We start from the raw sequence: 22,120 nt of genomic DNA, 5'->3' as shown, positions 1-22,120 counted from the left end.
CTTTCGTTTAGTTTGCTATTCAAACTCACTAGGTAAAGTTAAATGCTGAGTCAAAAAATAAACATAAACTATCACTTGAGAAATTAAAAAAAAATTTTTTTATAATTTATATAAATAATTGATATAAATATTTATTATTAACAAAAAAACTGCAATAAAATAAAATTTCAAGTTTTTAATTTTGTTTTAAATGTATTTATAAATATATAAATTTAAATGTATATATATAAATATTATATATATATATATATATATATATATATATATATATATATATAATATATATATATATATATATATATATATATATATATATATATATATATATACACACACACACAGATATATATATATATATATATATATATATTTATATATATATATATATATATATATATATATATATATATATATATATATATATATATATATATATATATATATATATATATATATATATATATCCAAATGATTTTTAAAAAAAGAATAAAGAAAAAAAAAGAAAAAAAGTTTTTTATATTTTATCTATTAGGGAGCAATATGATCATCACGTTGTGAGGACAAACATCACAGGGTTAATGTTATTCAAAATGTGATAACATGAACATTATGGTTTCCATTCGTAGCTTTTGCTTGGCTTTGATTTAAAAAAAAAAGCCAATTTTTTTATTATTATACTATGCATGTTTGGGTTCTGCATAGGAATGGAAAGCATTCAAGTTAGTGAACCATTCCTTCACTAGTCTTTTTTGTAAAATAACTTGTTCAGAAAATATCTAATAATGATAATATTTAGATAGTGCAAAAGCAAAAAAAGCCTGAGCTCAAAACCTTAGTTATTTCAGTATGATTTCATTGATGTAGTGATACATATAACATTTTGCGTGAAATTTTTGGAGCCAGTTTGCCCATTTCTATAAAAGAATGATGAAAAGTTGAATGGCAGAGACAAAAATTGAATGTTAGAGACAAAACAAGTAATTATGATTAAAGAATCTTTTAAAGAACAAATATTATAATGTATACAAACATTGGGAAACATTTCTCATAACTGTTTATACTAAGTTTCAGAGCTGTACAACTTTGTACAACTGTACACTAGTTAGAATTTAAGAGAAAGAGTTTTATAGATGTTAACAGAGAAATGAGCCAAGATCCATATTTTGAGTCGAGATCAGTTTTTATTATACTCTTTAAGGCAGGTGAGACTCCTTAGCTATATTGGAAGCAACTTATCTAGGAGAAAGAATTAATATAAAACTATAATTTATGTGTAACTAAGTTTAGAGTTGAGAGCTTGTTAATTTTGGCTAGAGTTAAGAGCTTGTTAATGTTGACTTTCTAGTCGTTCATGATTAAAATGATCTGCAAAATAAGTTAACAACAGTAAAGTCAGTCATTAAAGCTATTTTTTTTAGTTGTAAAAAATAGCTTTACCATTTTCATAAGATAATGGCATTAGGCGTTCTATGGGATTTATATTCCAAACCACACAAGTGTTAAACCTAAAATAGAAAAACATTAAACTTCAAAAAAAAAAAAAAAAAAAAAAAGCAAGAAAAAAATGTAACAGATTGTTTAATGCTCAGAAACGTTGTTCATTTCTAATTATCTTTTTTACTTTAGACTTAAATAAGATATTTTATCTTTAGACATCTTACAAGTTAGATGAACACCTCCAAAGTTAACATATTACTTGTTATAATTAGTGGTTATTATAAATTACAATTATTTATTGAATTATAATTAACATGTTTTGTTCAAATTTGTTTTTGGTTTGTAATAATATTTGAATTTTTTAAATTTATTTTTAGGGTCAGTATCGTTATGCTCTTGCGTTGTGTGAGTTAGGTTACAAAAAAGCTGCACTTGAGACTTTATCAAAAGCTATTAATATTTGTAAAGAAAATATGGGATTGCAAAGACTCTTTGAAAAGATAAAACAAGAAAGTAAAAATTAGTATTTTTTAATACAAAATAATGTAGAGAATTGTTTATAAAAATAGTTGTGTTGGTTATAACAGTACTTATGTAATACTGAGCATAGTAAAACCAGTTTGCTTTAACAGTTGAGCTTTGTTTACTTTGTCCATATTTTCATATTTTCCAGTGTTCATGTATTTATTTATAATAAAAGCAAAACTGATAATTCTGCTTACTGATATAAAATATATCAGTAAGCAGAATTAAAATACCAGTTATCACATAGTTTGTAATATTTTATATAATTCCTAGTTTTCATATAATACATGATATATTTTTATAGTTTTTGGTGTTTTATATAATTCTTATGGTTGTGCAGTTCTTGGTATTTTATATAAGGTGCACGTCTTACTGCCTTTGAGGACCTACTTTTTCAGTTGAATCTCATACATAAAATATTTCCCTGTGTTTTGGATTCTGTTTTAATAACAAAGATCAGGAATTATATCTATAAAACTACTCAACTTTGATTAATAAATGACCGGAGTTGATTGGGGCTGGGGCCAGGTTTGTGACCAGGGCTGCATAAACATTTATGCATCTTAAAGTATACTTTTTTAAATTGAAAATTCATGTTGTATTTTGTATATATATGCATATATAAACATCATTATGATAAACATAATCATCATGATCATGATCATCATCATCATGATCATCATCATCATGATCATAATCATCATGATCATCATAATCATTATCATCATCATCATCATGATCATCATGATCATCATCATGATTATTATGATCATCATCATGATCATCATCATGATTATGATCATCATCATCATCAGGCTTTAGCCTTCCTTATTTATGCTGTTCCCTTAATATAAACAATGTAGAGTATTTTCTTTCCCTAACTAAAGCTCATTTATACAATATGTAAGCCACTCTCTTCAAGTTTCCTTCCTTCTACTTTTACCATTTAATCCTAAAACTGCTACCTCTCTACATGCTGATACCTAGATCACTTTCATTTTCTCTAACAAATGTTGTTCGATACAACGATTTTTTCTATTCTGTCTAAGATTATGCCTCCTTTTCTTGTCTTGTTAGAGTCACACCACACAACCATCTGACCATCTTCTCTATCGGTAAATACTACAGCATATAAATTATAAAGTTTATATAAATATCTAAGGATATTGTATGCCAATATCTAAATAAATTGCAAACATTTTGTTTATATCCATATTATATATGCATAAATGCGCTTATTTTCATGGGTCTGATCTTTTTACTTCTCCCTAGAATAGGGCAGAGTTATTTGGAAAGAACTTTTTTTCAAACTTGAACCTAATGGCCATATTCTTCCTGTCATACCAGTTAAACAGATTAACCCATTGTTAAACATCCAAATTACTTTGGCTTTTAATACTAAAGTTAACTCTCAATTATTTCTACAGTTTGTGCTTAAGACAAGATTTCCGTCATAGACTTAGAAAGTGCTCTCTAGAACTCTCTTCAATTTTTGCTAAACTAATAAAAAGTGCTAAGTAAGTGGTTCCAAATTTTAAAAACTCTAGAAAACACTTTGACCTCTCCTACTATACTACAACTAGTCTTCACCCTGTTATTAGTTTCTTTATATAAAGTTTTTGAGATTATTAAATCATTTCTTTCTAACTGCAGTATTAAAGTTATTCTTAAAGGTCTATACTCTTATTTATTTTGGGTAACTTTAAGGGTACCACAAAGTTCTATTTTTGCTCCTGTATTCTTTCTTATCTACAATAATGATCTTCATGAAAATTTTACATCTAAAATGGCTCTATTTGTTGACAACTCAACTTTATACTCTTGTCTTGACAAAAAATCTTCACTTTTTGATTGCTTAGAACAAGCAGCTGATTTTTAATCTGATCTCTCTTCTGTAACAGCCTAAGGCTTGCTGTGGCTTATGGATTCAAATTCTATTTTCTATGGCTCAAATTCTATTTTCTATGGCTCTATTTGCTGACAACTCAACTTTTTTAACTTTAAAGTCTAAAAGCACATTGTAAATGTAATTAGACCTGCTTTATCTGTCAAACTTTTACCCTATCCTCTATTTTAAAGTAACTCATAACTTAATAGTTGTTGCTTGCAACTTTGTGTTAAAAAATACATAAATGTATGCTAGTATTTAATAAATAATAAATGTAAGTATAAAATTATAATATATATTATTATAGTTTTTTTTCTTGCCCCGACTATCAACCCCTGCTAAATCTTATAAATTTGCCAGGCCAGGTTTGCAAAAAGTCTCATTTATAGCCCTGGTCACTTCCTATCTTTGATTAGACAGATTTAAACTTCCTGCTAGTCTTTTGTCTTCTAGGCACAGACTTTTGGGGTAAGCTCATGCTTTCGGGGGTAAGCTCATGAGTTTTGCTTATGTGTCTTTGTTAACAACTATGTTACTTTTTATTGTTCAAGAGTTCAGCTCTATAACAACTGTTATAGAGCTCAACAACAGCTTAATCTTTGTTAAAAAGTTAACCTTTATTAAAAAGCACTTAATTATAGACCAATGTGAAAAATATTTTTTTATTAAACCAGAAAATCATTATTAACAATAATGAAGCTTGGATTAAAAAAAAGTTTTATGAGAGTCTCTATTGGCACAATTTTTAAGGTTTTAGTTGTCTCAGTTTTAAAATAAAGATGGATGCCCTCATTGTATTAATAAAAAAGCACTTAGTAAATATTTTGAAATATTTGTTATCTGGAATTAACATAAAATTGTAATGAGAGTTTTTTCCTTAATGCAAGCTGAGTATTTCAATCAAATATAATGCTGACTCCAGCCACCTTCCTAGCTTATAAAAATGTTTCTACAAACTATTGAAATATTATTATCAACAAGCTATTGAACTATTATTATCAATCTTATTATAAACCAATTCTTCAAATTTTTAAAAAATCCATCCCTCCTTATCAAGATGCATTAAATAAACCAGGTTTTATTAGCAAATTTGATATTGTTCAAATAAAAAACCAGATTTATTCAAAATTCACAAAAAACATAATTTGGTAGAACCCATGTTTATATGTATTAATGTTGGGACAAAAAATAGATAAAAGTATTACTCATCTTTCACAAACTGAGCAAGCTATTAGTATATACTATATAGCTATTAGCTAAGAGATTTTGTAAAATAGTAAGTTTATATATATATTATTTATTTTAGTTTATATATATATTTGCCTTATTTTTTAAACTTACTTTTGGAACTATTTTTCTACTACTGATTTTTTAATCATTTAGTTTTTTTTTTTTTTTTCAATTGTAATGTTTAAGTCATCCTTAATGGACGGCACTTTGAAATTTTAAGACAAAATATCTTAGCTTTCACTACAGACCTTATATGTCTGATATTTAATCCATTGCAAAATCAACATCTAAGGTATCTAAGTTTACCTCTTTTTTATGCTTTTTTCATTTAAATCTTGACAAAGCAGTATTATGAATTTTTGTTTTAAATTTATTTAAAAAAATAATTGAAGTGGTTAGAGAGCTGGATCTAACTTGAAACCAGGCCTTTAAAACAATATTAAGTTAAGTCTCAAGTTTAGGTTAGGGTCTCAAGTTGTAATCTTGTTCTTATTCATATAGCTATAAACAGTGAGGCACAGTAGTGTAAAAGTGCTTGTTTTGCAAGTGCGACTTCCCAAAGCACTACTTTTGTAAGAGCTATATTCGAAAATGCAACTTGCAAAAGTTTTAATTTTGGAAATATTATTTGCCAAAGGTACTTTGGCAACTTGAAATGCTTTTTTACATTTGATGCGATAAAAATTAATTTCTGATTATTTTTAAGTTGTAATCTTACATTTGGTACAATAAAAGTTAGATGAACATTTACATTGGAGTGTACATATAAATAGTATTGAAAAAAATAAAAAAATCAGCAATGATTTATAGGAATTGACCTTTTTTAAATAATAAATCTGTAAACAGTGAGAATGGCTGGATATAAATTCACTTTATAAAAATGAAAGAAAGATCTCAAGAGGAAAGATTTAGGTCAATGTTCTGTTATTTTGTAGTCAATAATCATTCAATTGTGTTATAGTATAGAAAATAATAGTGATCTAGCAAAACTAGACAATATAATAATTCAATCACTTAAACAGGAATTAAATTTTGAAATAGGAAAATGAAAAAAACTGGTTTTAGTAAGCAAGCCAAACAGTGTTTTCTAACAGACTGTTGATATAAAGAAAAATACAAAGTAAAATGGTGTTCTAAAGGTATACTATGACATAATTTAAACTTACTGATTATAAGCTTTATTTAAGCCATTAATTATTTTGCAATTATTTGTTTTACTAATTTGTTTCTAGTTTATCAAAAAAGTTAAAATTACATAAAAATATCAAATTTACAATAGAAATAACAAAATGATAAAGATATAATAAAAATAACATATTTAAAAAAAAAAAAAAAATTAAAGAAAAAAATTAAAACTTATTTTTAATAATAAAGACGAAAAAGTTAAAATTATACTGATATACAAAAAAAGTTTTTTTTTACTTTCTTTAGTGAATGGATTTTTTTCTTGTTAATTTTAACATGCCAATTTCAAATATGTGATCTATTTGCTTGTATCATATTCAAATTTTAAGAAAACTTGAATTTAAATATTGACCACTTTAATAAATTAATATACTGATATTTCATATTATTATCAATGAAAATATTTAAAAAAATTTTACCAAGACTTTTATTATTTAAAATAAATCCTTTTATTAAAAAAAAAAATTATTAGAAAGTTTTGTCATTGCTCATAAACAATTTGATTCAAAACAAATAACAAGTTTATTGAGTAAGTTTAAATTTCTTGCATTTTATTCTTGCAAATTTATTGACTTCGATGGTATTTTACTTCTGGGGCATCTCGTTGAAGCAACCAGCAGTAGTCTGCTAGCATGGAACTACTCCATCGTTCTTGGTATTGTGATTCCATCAAAGCAATTTTCTGATGAAAACGTTCTCCATGCTTATCACTGACCTCGCCAAGATGGCGAGAAGATTTAAGAGACATCTTACATCCCATGTTCTGAAAGGTATTTATGCACTGTTTAACCACTTCTATGTAATTGCTAGATTTATTATTTCCCAAAAAATTGGCAACAACTGATTTAAAAGTTAGCCATGCCTCAAGACCTTTTCCACTTAGTAGATCTTGAAAATGACTTATTACTTTTCTGATCTGAGGGCCCACAAAAATTCCTTCCTTTATTTTAACATCATTTATTTGTGGAAACATGGATTGAAGATATGTGAAAGAATCACTTATCTTATCCAAAGCTCTTACGAAATTTTACATCAGACACAACTTGATGTGTAAAGGTGGTAATATGATATCTTTCTTTAAAACCAGTGGTTCATGCAAAACATTTTTTTGACTGGGTTCCATATGATCCCTAATAGGCCAAATCTTTTTTTTAAAGTGTGTATCTCTATCTCGGCTATTCCATTCACAGAGGAAGTAGCAGAATTTAGTGTATCCGAGTTGTAGACCCATGAGGATTGCAATGACTTTTTAATCTCCACACACTCTCCATTTGCAATCATTATATTTTATTTTTATTAAGACATTACTGATGTTGTCATAAGTCTCTTCCAACTGTGGAGTATGTAACTGGAATGGATGGCAACACAATGCCGTAATGTAGCAGCACAAACTTAGGTCTAGTTTTTGATGTATCAATGAAGAGATGCAAATTTTTGCCTTCATGCTCATGCCCAAGACATGCCATGAAATTGTCAAAATCATTACAGTAGCAGATATTATCATCTGATGTAAAGTACTGCATAAGCTCCTTGTGTTTGAAGCGAAACTTAAATATTTTAACATCAGGTGCTAACAATTTCCACTGTTTCAGTCAGGATCCAAGAAGCTCTGCATTTTTAATGCCATCGCTAATATTTTCTGGACTACCTTGATTGTCATTGTCACTCTGTGAAGAATCATTTGAGTGAAAAGAGTATGAATCATGGAATTGGAACTGGACAGTTTACGGGGTTGTGTAGCACTGGCTTGGACAGATTGAATGTTGGGATATAATACTGATTTACAAGTTTTAAATGAAAATCCTTTTATTACTGTCATGCAAAAGTAACAATCAGTGGCATGATTTGTTGGTTCACGCCATATCATTGGAACTCTGAAGGACAATGACTTGTGTTTTGGTGACTTTTGCAACCATCCTGCTAAAGTATTCACACAAATGGAACAAATCATATTAGGTTTTCACTGTTTACGGAGTATCATCAACTTTGAAGTCAAAATAAAGTTCATAAGCTTTTTTTAATACTTTCATCATTTTCCATTTGTCAACATCAGTATAAAAAATCCACAAACGTAGCAAAACAAATCAGAAGAATTCAAAAATTTTTGAGTAGCTTTGTCAATAATATTTATTATGAAAACAAAGTATGAAAACAAAGATTAATATAATTATTGCATATAATATACTACAGATAAAGGCTTATTTTGAAAAATATATTTAAGATCAGAGTAAAAAATTTATATAAATACACTTATTGTTGATAATTCAAAGGCCAATCGCGATGATAGCTATTTCATTTAAATATCATAATAATACAGTTAATGAGGTATTAACTTCTTAGAATAAAATTTTTAATTATAATTAACATATTAAAACTCTTTGTAGGAAAGGAAAAAAGTAAAAGGGAAAAGAAAACATAAATTAAACAAAAATAAAATCAACAAAAAAGAAGAAATAAACGTTTTAAAAGAAAAAAAAAAAAAGAAATATCTGTAAGAAAATAAGTAAAAAAGTAATGAAAATAGAAGTTAAAAAAAAACGTTAATGAATGAAATATATAAAAAGAATGGCAAAGAAAGAAAAAAAAACTATTTAAACATCGGAACCACGATCGGCAAATCAAGATTTTTATTATTTTTTCAAATATTTCTTTAGTTTTCATTCATATATTTCTTTAGTTTTCTTTCATACATTTCTTAGGATTATTTATTTTATTATTTATTTATTTTTCTTCAGTTTTTTACCGTATATAGTTTTACTTATTATTTTTTGTTAGTCATTTATTTATTTTTAATTATTATTTCTTTTTAATGATATATAAATTTTTTCTATACAGTTGTATATTATTTGTTTTTATTTTCATTTTAGCCATTTATTACATGTTTTATTATTTATACCATGTATTATTATTTTTTTTAATCTTGATTTTTTTTTTTTTTGCTTAAGGTAATTTTTTGTTTTGTTTGTAATGATTGTTGTAACTTTTGTTTTGTTTTGATTTTCTCAGTGTTTTTCTGTTTATATTGTATTTATTTGTTTGGTCATAATATTTGCAATATATTTTGATTATTATATTATAACAACTATGATTATATTTACTAAATCTAAATATATATTATATTTACTAAATCTTTATAATGTTTTTAGCAATAGTCGTTTTTATGTCATCGTTAGTTGTTACGTTTTGTCAGTTTATTACTGTTTGTAACTGTAACTTTGTAAGTAAAAATGATTGCTGTATGAAAAGTAATACCGATTTATTTAAATTATTGTAATTACTTTATTATTATTAGTATTGTTATTACTATTATTAATATTATTATTATTACTAAGATTAATTGTATATAAATAAACTATTTTTTTAAGGTGTTTACTTGAGATTAGTATTTCAATACTATTTGTAAATAGCCGTGAAAATTTATTTTCAGAATATATATGATTGATTGATTGTTGTATGGAAAAGAAAAATTGTGTATGTCAGTGTTATTTTATTATAAACATTAGAATTGTTTGTATGAAATCTGAAATGTGTTTTTATGTTTTATTTAGTTATGGTTACAAAAATGGATCCTGTTACTGCTATGTTAAAGTAATTTTCTTTTAAATTAAATTAAAATTATATATATATATATATATATATATATATATATATATATATATATATATATATATATATATATATATATATATATATATATATATATATATAGGGGTGTACTCTCATAGTCGTCTGGTGGCATGGACGACTCGCTTTCTCCAAGGGCGACTGAGTTAAAAAAAAAAAATGCCTATCAGTAGCCTGGCAGGATGACCAGACAGTTTGATAACTTTTATAATTCATTCTTTGTTCAAACAACTTTGTTCATAAGTAATCCCAAATTTTAATTGAAGTAGAAAAGCATCTTGAAAAATAGAGTGGATATTCAAACAATATTTTAAAACTTATTAAGGAGTTAAACAACTTTATAAAACCTGATGTATAAAAAGTTTAGCACTTAAACAACTTTATAAAACCTGATGTATAAAAAGTTTAGCATTATGAAAAATGTTAGTAATGGTCCGTAAAAATGCGCATTAATTTTAAAATCAACTAATAAAAACTTTTTATTGGTTGATTTTAAAATTAACCAATAAAAATGCGCATTTTTACAGACTATAAGTAACGTTTTTCATAATGCTAAACTTTTTATAAAGTATGTTTTTATAAAGTTATTTAAGTGTATTTGTAAAAGTTCCTGAAGTTTTTAATAATATTTGAATATCCACTTTATTTTTTCTAGTTGCTTATCTACTTTGATTAAAGTTTAGAATTACTAATGTTGTTTGAAGAAAGAATGAACTTTAAAAGTTATAAGTGCTTTATAAAAGTAATAACACTATTATAGTTTTATTACTTTTATAATGCAGTTAGTGACTAATGTGTTATTACGTTTGTAGTCGTAAGTTGATTGCTGTTTTTTTTTTTTTATAGTTTTTTCGCTAACAAACTTATAATAATTTGTTCCTTGAAAACAAAGTACACGGCTTTGCATAAACTAAAATTTTAAAAAATCATTAGTTACAACCGTGAAAAAATACAAAAGAAAAACTTTTACACCGGACAAATGATTATCGTAGCAGACAACTTAAATGGGAAATAAAAACTGTTTCATATATATATATATATATATATATATATATATATATATATATATATATATATATATATATATATATATATATATATATATATATATATTATAATGATCGACCAAAATTCAGTTCCGGTTTTGGCCACAGCTCTGACCGGATTTTTTGCTTCTTGTTCTGGTATTATTTAAGATTTTGGTTCTGGACGGAATTTCGGTTCAAAATGCTACCAAAAATGAATACCTTAAAGCTTTATTAAGCATTATCATTTTGATAAAATAATTAAAAAATTTTTTTTTTAATTAAATGATAATCTTGAGATTTAACGAAAATAAGATTTTGCTTTGTTTGAAAACAAAATAATTTTCTTGTTTAAATTAATATTTATATCTTGTAAAGTTTTTTATCGTTATTATTTGAAAGATAATAATGTTGTTATGAGTATAACTTTTATATAAATAGATATATGTATTAAATATTACAATTAATTAAAAAAATCCAACTTTTATGCTAATTTTATATAATCTATCAACACTATAATTTCCTTAAGGGAATTGTAGTGTTGAAATCGCTAATATTTGTCCAAAGAAAGCATATTATTAATTATTGTCCAAATGGAATTTTTGTGTAGCAATCATTACAATAAATATTGGAAATACAAAAAACATGTCAAATATATTTTTAACATTTGTATTTAATGCAAACCAGCAACATTGAAAATATCGTCTTATATTTCATTCTAACAAAATGAATTAAAAAAAAAAACAAGTTTAGCATGGAAATACTTCATAATTGAAGCAAACAATCCAAGAATAATTCAGTGCAAATTATGTAGTGGCAAAGTTTGAAGAGGATCAGACAACCCTAAAAAACAAGGATTATATGTTTGATGTCAGCATGATAGTTCTTCACACCTGAAGAACCATCATGCTGACATCAAACTTACGCCAGAAAGGTCTGGAAATCCAAAAGCCAACAAAGAAGCTGAATTAAAATTAAACAAGAGAAAGACAGTTCCAATCTTCAATAAACAATCAAAAAAACAAAGAATTGACATGTTAAAATCTACAATTCCAAACTGGGTTCAAGCTTCTTCAAAAATTGACTCTAATTCTGAAAAAGGCCAAAAGTTTTACAAGTCAATATTTGAAATGATGGTTCTTAACCTCTAAATATGGTTTATTGTCAATGATGCTGGGTTTTTGAGGCACCATGCTCTTGTTGCTCCTAATTACGAAATCGCTAGCAAAAAATACTACAGAAGTTTACTGGATCCAACTTACGAAAAAATAAAATTTGCTCTCAAGTAAAACTTTGTTCAATTAGAAGCTGAAAATGTGTCAGTCTGTCTTGATGCATGGTCATCATTTCATCATGGCTAGCTGGGAATGGCGGTTCAATTTATTTCCAAAGATTGGAACCGTGTCAAATTCTGCATCTCTTGTTCTCAATTTGATGAAAGGCATACCGCAAAAACATTTTCAACAAGATCTAAACAACAGTAGAGTAGTGGGAAATTTCTTCAAAAAGTGAAGTTTGCTTAAGAGACAATGCAGCAAATGTAAAGGCAGCCTTTAATGAACCAAGCTGTAATTATGTGTCAGCTGGATGCCTTAATCACTCCTTTCAATTTTTCATCAAAAAAGAACTATTTTCACATCCAATCATACATGGACTGATTGCAAAGAGTGGAAAACTCTGTTTTTACGCATCCCATTCTACTGCTTTCTAGTGATATCAGTGTTCAGGAGTTGAAAATTGCTATGAAAAATGAAATGGAAAAACGTTTTTCAGTAATTGACAAAACAGAACATTGTTCAGTTGCTACTCTTGTCAATCCAAGATACAAATGGTATTTTTCCAGATCTCAAGGTGCTTTGCAAAATACTAAACATGTTGTCATGTCCCAAATGGACAATTTTGAACCTCTAGATGAATTGGCTGCTGCATCTCAAATTCAATCTGGCGACAATGAAAAAAACCCATCGTTTGTTCATATAATGTCAAAAATTATCAAATACGAAAACTCAAATAGGACCATATGCACGTTCATCTTCCAAAATAATAAAAGAAGCATTGAATGATTTTTTGAATAATCCAATAGCTTCTCGATGCCTTGAGTTTTGGAAAAGCTATGAAAAAAATGCAAATTCCAAAATCAAGTTAGCATTGACTAAGGTGGTAAAAAATTACCTCACACCACCTCCAACATCTACAGATGTTGAAAGACTGTTTTCTACAGCTGGAGATATTCTTTCAAACGAAAGAAACAGAATTCCTCCAGAAAATTTGGAAAAACTTTTCTTTTGTCGAGAAAATCTTCCAGTTGTTGGATTCTGTTATTAGTTATTTTTATTAATTTAATATTTTGTTTAGATTAAAACTAACTTTAAAAAACAAATTATATCTATATAAACCATAGTAAATAGATCCAAAAATATTAGTGCTTTAAAGTTTTTAAAGTTTAAAAATATAAAAAAACATTTCTTTAGGGGTTATTTAAAAAGAAGCAATGAAAACTATAACAATGAAAGTGAAGATGATAACTTTGAAAGTGATGATGATGATATTTCTTTACCATCTTTAAATTATGAGAGCCCTGAAAATGTAAATGTTTTATTTTTTTTAATATTATCCCTCCTTTATCTAATAATGAATTTAAATTATTTTGTTTTCCATTTAGATGCCATTATTAATCACTGATGAAGATTCAGGTTATTTTTTTACATTTTACATTTTAGAGAAAATCGGTGCTTTCTCAAAATAGTCAATGATAATACTATTAATGGTCTAGTTGTAGAACATTAATGGTATTATCATGGTATATCAATTCACTCTTTCATTTTAATTTCTTTTTTTTTATCTTTAGCATGTTTTAATTCTTTTTGTCTAGTTTTGTTTTAGACTTTAGAAGTAATCAAATTAATCGAATTAACTTAAACAAATAATCAATTCAAAAGTATAAAATACGAGAGTACACTTGAAAAAATTCAAAGAAATTATTTGACTTACAAATGGTTTTTAGATATCCTACAGCAATAAAATGTTTGTGATCAAATTTTTGTTAGCATACTTATTATTAATAAGTGTTACATCTAGTTTTTGATTCAGTGCGAAAAATACTAATGAAAGTGATAACTAATACAAATGTGGAATTTTTTTTCTATGTTTGTTTGGTCAATTGATAAAGTTGTTTTGTTAAATATTTTTGCTTAAAATTAAAATATTTTGAATAAAAAATATTAAAAGAATGTTTTTCAGGTGCAAAACTTTAATCTATTTTAAAAGTATATACAAGTAAATATCACAAAAATAATACCAATAAATAAAAAAAACTATCACATTATTTCTTCTATATATTTCTTAAAAATCTATTATATTTCACATCACTTCATAACGTCTTCTTTACATATTAACATATGTAAAGAAGACCTTATGAAGCGATGTAAAATATAATAGATTTTTAAGAAAATATAAAAGATTATTTAAGAAATATATAAAATATTAACAAATTTTATACTTTTATTTTATGTTTTACTCTTACATTTTTTTTGCATTATCTTATATATTATTTTTTGTGTTACTTTTTGTGATTATCTTTGATTAAGTATTGCATGTATGTAAATAAATAAAAAGAATCAAGTTTATGTTAATAATTTAGTTTTTTTATTAATATATATTATTTTATGTTTTGAATATTCTAAAATAAATAAAAGATTAATCTTATTGTTTTAGATGAAGATTCTCTAAAAATGTATGTATTTTTATTTAAGATTTTTTTAAATCAAACTAATTACTAAAACAAAAAATGTTTTTATTATTTTTTTGATTATAGATTAATTTTATCATTTTCTTTTATTTTTTATTGTTAAAGGTTGAAAAGATTTATTTAAAAATATTTTTAATTTAAAAATTATTTATTAAAATGATTCAATTTGTTCTCCTTATTTGTTACAGTCATTTGTATGATGATGAAGACAATCATTTTCCTTCTGATTCTCCCTCTACAAAATCTTTAAAGGTAAATGCATTTATGAGTTGTACAGTTTATTTAAAAAAATTTGTTATTTTATTTTTTACGATTTTTTAAAAAAGCTCAAGATTTTTACTGAGAAGTTACTAAAACTTGTATACCTCTCTTAAAGTTGAAACCTCTCTTTACTCTACTTTGAATATTATTGTATTAGGTGTGTGCAAAAATAGATACTGTTACATTTTTAATATTTTATTAATAAAATAAAAACAAATAAAACTTAATCAATTATATATGATCTATTATTATCTTATTTATCTATTATTTATTATTAAGAAAGAAGCCCTATGAATAAAACTCTTTGGACTTGGATGTAAAAAATCATTCAGGTATTACCATGGTACACTATGTAGATTGTTGTTCAACGAACAACAATCTTGCAAGATGAACTTTTTGCTGAGTTCATCTTGCAAGATATGGTCTAGTGTTGTTATGGAGAAAACAAATTTTGTGTTTCTCTGGATGATCAGATGAGAGTTTTTGCTTAAGCTTTTCTAGGTAAAAACACAATAGACCTTTGCAGTGACAGTTGTATTGGTAGGAAGGAATTCCCAATATGCAATACCATGTATGCCCACTGAAGGCATATTTTTTTTGGATGAAGTTTATGTTTTGAACTCAATATAGAAGACCCATTACGGATTACCTGTAATGACTTTTTCAAGCCAACTCATAGTATAAATAGCAAAAAGTATGAACAGCAAAAAAATGCAAATGTCTAATTGCTGATTTTGCTGATTTGGAGTCAAATCACCAGGAACCTAAACACCTTGTTTTAAGTAATAACCAATCTAATTCAGATGACATGAAATAGTGTTATGGCAACACCCAAAAATACTTGCCAAGTAGTACAGTTTGCTGTGGGTTGCACTCAATTGGTTAACTTCGAAAGTGATAACTTTCAAAAAATAACTAAAAGTTATTTTTATTGAAATATTTGCTGTATATATAGATGCTGTAGCATGAGAATCAGAGGCCTAAGCTATTTTGCAACTAATATTTTTAGTGGCTTCTCTAGCAAAATGACCCATTTGGTAGTTGTAATTATGTCTAATATGTTCTTTGGATTTTTGCATTTTTAAAAATATTTATTTTTGCTAAATAAAAAAATAAAACAGTTATATATATTATATAATTTATATATAATTTATAATATATTACACATGCATATTTGTATATATGTGGATAATATTTAAATGTAGAAATAATATACTAAGTAGGAAAAAACTTTTTAAAAGTGTTTAATTATTTTTGCACACACTTAATACTTTAAAGTAAAGTTTAATAAAAGTCTTATTATTTTGCACACACTCAATTCTTTTTAGTAAAATTTAACACAAGTCATGTTAATTGTTTTTGAACACACCCAATACTTTAAAGTAATGTTATATGTTTTTTTAGTTAGTCACATAACTAGTGTAATTCCAATATTTAATAATTGCTAAATTCATTATTATCTGTTACTAATAAAACATAGTTGTTAGCAATACAATTTTTCATTTAATACAAATGTTGATTTACCAATAGACTTCAATAGATTTCAATTGCACATAGGCTAAATTAGAAAAACACTAAAACTTATTATTATTTACACTACAATGAATCACTGAAACGCTCAAAAAAAAAAAAGAAATAAAAAAAGGAGCTGTTATAAGACATACTGATTAACTTTGCCTAAAAACAGCTTTTACATATCCTTGTGAGAAAAACATGCCCAATTTCCAAATGACTCTCCATCTTGTTGACATGGTTGCAAAAACCATTTAAAATTTTTCAAACTTCATGAAAAGAATATTTGGATAAATATTCTTTTCATGGAGTTAACTGTTAAAAAATTAGCTTCATTATTTTAAATTTTTTTTAAAGAAGCAGTCTCCTTCAGTATATATATATATGTATATATATATATATATATATATATATATATATATATATATATATATATATATATATTAGGGTGGTTCTAAAAACAACTTTTTTTGAAAATATCTGCTTGCACCCTAAATGTATTCTATATAATAAAATAATACAGGATTTAAAAAATTTTTGAATAAAAAATATTTTTAGGGGCTGCTACGGACTCTCAAATAATAAATGGGTCCCTAATATTATCAAAAAAAGAGTTTTTCAAGAGTATGTCATGTTGGGTCTCAAATGAAGCAAAGTTATATAATAATTTTAAAAATATGAATCATTTTATAAATAGATGATTATTTTAGATTTTACTTAACAGACATTTTATAACTAAAAGCCAAAAAAGAAAATTTAACAAGATTTTTTTATTATAATTATTTTTTCTCAATAATTGTAATAAAAAATCTTGTCTCTTGCAAATCTTGTCTTTTGCAAAAATAATCATCATTTGATAAAAAACAAAGATGCTTAAATAATGAATATTTTAGACATTTTTGTATAATTTCGCTTCGTTTGAGACCCAACATGATAAACTTTTGAAAAACTTTTTTTTTTATATTAGGAACTTATTTAATGTACAAAAATGTATTGAGTATAGTGTATATATATATATATATATATATATATATATATATATATATATATATATATATATATATATATATATATATATATATATATATATATATATATATATATGTACATATATATATATATGTACATATATATATATATATATATATAAATATATATATATATATATATATAATATGTACATATATATATATATATATACATATATATGTATATATATATATATATATATATATATATATATATATATATATATATATATATATATATATATACACACACACACTATACTCAATACATTTGTTAGGTTGCAAAGGTAAAAAAATAATGAAGGAAAAGGTTGCTGCTCTATGCCAAACCCTCAGTTGATGTAGCAGCACTCTGTTGCGGGTCAGGCTATTTGAGTCATTGCATGTACTGAAGCTCCCGCAACTTCCTGATTTTTTATGACGTCATCCGCTGCATTTATATATGTATATATATATATATATATATATATATATATATATATATATATATATATATATATATATATATATATATATATATATATATATATATATGTATATATATTGTAGTAATTGTGTGAATATTTCTTGTTAAAGAGTGCTCAATACCAAAGTAGAGCAATATATAGTTAAAAAAAAAACAAACTAAATAATTATAACACTCGATTTAAAACATTACTCCGAGTTTCACGCAAATAGCGATATTCAGATGTTACAAATCTCAAAAGAAAAACAACGACAAAAAAATATATATTAAAAATACAGTGGAGTGTCTTCTTTGATGACATTAAAGTTATTCATCATATATTTGTTTTCATGGCGACACTTAGACGCAAGTTCGTTTCGCTTATTTAGTAAAGGCAATGGGGATAAAATTATATGATATTTTTCCTTCAAGCATAAATTGCATGACTTACTACCAGGTTTAAACGGTTCAGCCTGGTCTAATATTTTCCACGTAAGGACAGGATTTAAACCTTTCTTTTTAACACTCCACACAAATTTAGAAAGTTCAGTAGAGTTTGACCCACTTTCATAATGAAAGGAATTATTGTGCTTGTAAAGGCGATTTAAAAGTTTTTTCTGTAAGCCCAATATAATATCTTCCTTCATCTTGCGGATTTGATGAATAACTTTAATGTCATCAAAGAAGACACTCCACTGTATTTTTAATATATATTTTTTTTGTCGTTGTTTTTTTTGAGATTTGTAACATCTGATGATCGCTATTTACGTGAAACTCGGAGTAATGTTTTAAATAAATCGAGTGTTATAGTTATTTAGTTTTTTTACTATATTTATATATATATATATATATATATATATATATATATATATATATATTCATATATATATATATATATATATATATATATATATATATATATATATATATATATATATATATATATATATATATATATACACACATACATATAATGGTATTATACTAGTAATAAAAGTTATTTCTAGAATTGGTATTATAATAGTAATATGTTGTATCAAATAATATTCAATAATTTTATATTTTATATGTTCCTGATAAAGAAGCTTTCTACAGGAGAAAATCTTTCTGTTAAAATAGAGGTACTTTTTTGTATACGCATTTTTAAAAAAAATAAAAATTTGGAAAATTAAAATTTGCTGTTTTATGAGTTAAATTATGATTTTTTTTGTTAAACATATTTTCATATTTTATTATTACTATTATTATTATTATTATTATTATTATTATTATTATTATTATTATTATTATTATTATTATATATATATATCTATATATCTATGTATGTATGTATGTATGTATGTATGTATGTATGTATGTATGTATGTATGTATGTATGTATGTATGTATGTATGTATGTATGTGTGTATGTATGAATGTATGTATATATGTATGTATGTATGTATGTATTTATGTATGTATGTATGTATGTATGTATGTATGTATTTATATATATATATAATATATATATATATATATATATATATATATATATATATATATATATATATATATATATATATATATATATATATACGTATGTGCCTGTTGCGTTTGCTTTAATTAACATTTTGGCACATTTCAGGATATGTTGATTGCTTCAGTCAATGCTAGTTTGCTTTATTTGAAAATTATATTAGAGTAGAATAAAAGTATTTTATTCTACAGTCACTTAAATGTAAATATGCTCTGTTATGTTGAAAATTACAATCCCCATTTTGACTTTTGCTTGCAATAACTTTAAGCTACCTAACAGGATTTACTGATATCATGGATCATACTTTTATTAAAACTGGATGCTCAACAGTCTTGAACAAGCATTGTGGTGAAAACTAATTTTCCTAAAATTGACAATTAAATCTACATTTCTCCTCCAGGGTCAGAATCAAAAACCAATTCATCACTGAAATAACTTTTTTTTTAATGTTAATTTACCTCCAAAAGGCCAAGAAGACCACTTCAGTTGAGAAGGCTGCTTTAATTATGACTACAACCCTCTCTCACTCTATATCTCAGAAACATGAACCTTGACAAAAAAGGTTGCATGGAGAAACAAGTTGAGCGCGGTACTACTAGGGGCGTGGTGTGGATTGAACTTGGAACTTCATGCTTATGAAGTGAGCACTCTACCACTGCACTACTACCTTACTTATACAGTTATCTAATGAAACCTAATATGTGTAATTGTTTAAATTTTTTTTTAGACAAATCCTCAGCAAACAATGCTAAGTGATATTGAGAGTTACTCAAAAGAGGTTTGTACCAAGTTTTTAGTTACTTGTTTATTATATCACCACGTAGTTATATCTATCTAATTATAACATTATAAATAATTATGTATTAAAAATAAATATGTAATTACTTTTTAAGTATTAAAATATTTTTCTTTTTTAGGGAACGGATGCATTGCAATTAAAAAATTTTCTCAGAGCAGTAAATCAGTATCAAAAAAGTATAGATATTTTAAAGATGCAGCCTGAGGTTTATTTAAATTACCTTTTTTTAAATTTTATTCATAAAGATCCAAGCAACTAAAAAAACGTCATTTAGAATTTTGATTTTATGTGTGATTTAATGTTTGATTTTTATTGCTCGCATATAATGAATGGTTTGATTAATTTAGTGATTGTATTTGCTAACATATTTCAAGCAAAAAAACAATTGGTTTTGGAGTTTTTAATTTAATAGGTTTTGGAGTTTTGAGAAAAGAATTTTTTTTGTTTTGTTTTGTTTTTGTTTTGTTTTTTATCTTAGATAATTTCTTAACATAATTGTATATTTTTTGAAATTTTTATTCATTAACATAATATTTTCATATTTTTTAAAACATGGTAGTCAGTAAAATGCGAACTTTTTTTGCAAACCTACAATGGTGGAAACATTATACTTTAATGATCATTACAGTTATGATATTTAAAAAAATGTTTGTTCATCAATTTTTTTATTTAAATATAATGGAATTTGATATATTTTATTTAAATTAGGTTGTATTTCTATTAATTTAAATATAATTTATGCTTTTGCTTGAAGTCCATAAAATATATAGCAAAATAAACAATTTAATGACAAATGGAAAATAAAAAATGTTACATTAACAATCAATAGAACCACGGTTCGCAATAAAGTTTGCATTTTACCGGTTCCTTAAAACATTTATAAATGTTTTATTTTTCTCTGAAATTTTTTCAAAGTTATTTGTTTTTCCCAGGATTTTTTTAGTAGTTTTAAATCTGACAACAAAGTGATATCTAAGGTTAAAAAGTTGTTGTGTGTTTTTTGGATGTGGTGTGTTTTTGGCTGTGGTGTATTACTTATCGAAATGTTCAAATGTTATTTCATGTTATTACCAGTTTGTGATAAACTTATATTTTATGCATAACTTATGTTGAATGTTTTTAGATATGTGCTGCACGTTCAACTATAGCATTATTGTATGCATATGCTACAGCATGCTATGGGTTTGGTCACACGGTATTTTTTTACTTTTTTTTTTTAATTATAATAATATTATATTATAAGTTAAATTATATTTAATTATTAAATTATATTTTATTTGCTTTTTTTTTTTGTAACTCTGCCCCCAACAACTGTTTGCTTGTATTATTTTACTTTTTTTTTTTTTTTATGTTTCTTTGACTAAGTTGTACAACAGGTTAGAAATTAAAATTCAATAGTATTTTAATTTCTAACCTGTTGTACAACTTAGTGCATTAAAATAAAACAGTTTTTAAAAAATTGCTTTGTAATAGACCTTAATGTGTTCTTTATAATAAATAACACTGGATTAAAAAAAAGTTTTAATAAAAAATATTTTTATTTAAGTCCCTTGAACATTTACAGGGTCCTTTCATATTAAAAAAAAAAATTCCTTAGAAGTATGTCAACCTGATACTTAAAAGAAATGAAATTGTATAATAATTTTGAAAATAGTTGTTTTATAAAAAACATATCAAGAAAAAAATATTATGGTAAAGCTTGTAAAAATGCACTTTTTGTTGAAAAACCATTGTTTTTTTGCAATAATATAATTTTTTTTTAATATAAAACAGTTATTATTTTTAAAATTATAGAGTAAAACCATGTCAAACTGCACACAAACAATAAAAATTAAATAACTTTTTTTTTTTCAATTTTTTTTATTATATAGGTAATAAAAAACTACATAGATTATAT

At 24.9% G+C, this 22,120-nt stretch overlaps 1 protein-coding gene across 4 annotated transcripts in view; it reads left to right on the top strand.

The window, feature by feature from the left end:
* LOC101236669 (E3 ubiquitin-protein ligase TTC3) overlaps nt 1-22,120 on the top strand; it is a 95,995-nt gene that overhangs the window by 23,580 nt on the left and 50,295 nt on the right. For 2 of the 4 annotated variants that reach the window (XM_065787800.1, XM_065787802.1), the window contains exons 13-22: nt 1,815-1,950; nt 9,814-9,853; nt 13,386-13,500; nt 13,577-13,607; nt 14,629-14,647; nt 14,851-14,914; nt 18,994-19,029; nt 20,152-20,202; nt 20,342-20,428; nt 21,347-21,418. In XM_065787800.1, the coding sequence (XP_065643872.1) occupies nt 1,815-1,950; nt 9,814-9,853; nt 13,386-13,500; nt 13,577-13,607; nt 14,629-14,647; nt 14,851-14,914; nt 18,994-19,029; nt 20,152-20,202; nt 20,342-20,428; nt 21,347-21,418 (651 nt within the window). Of the gene's footprint in view, nt 1-1,814; nt 1,951-9,813; nt 9,854-13,385; nt 13,501-13,576; nt 13,608-14,628; nt 14,648-14,850; nt 14,915-18,990; nt 19,030-20,151; nt 20,203-20,341; nt 20,429-21,346; nt 21,419-22,120 lie in introns of all 4 variants that reach the window. The other 2 variants (XM_065787799.1, XM_065787801.1) reach the window with 1 other exon arrangement.

This window comes from Hydra vulgaris, chromosome 01 (assembly GCF_038396675.1).
Source record: "Hydra vulgaris chromosome 01, alternate assembly HydraT2T_AEP".
NCBI classification, from domain to species: Eukaryota; Metazoa; Cnidaria; class Hydrozoa; order Anthoathecata; family Hydridae; genus Hydra; species Hydra vulgaris.
The sequence above is the reverse complement of the archived record's forward strand: the minus strand, read 5'-3'. Positions and strand labels throughout refer to the sequence as shown.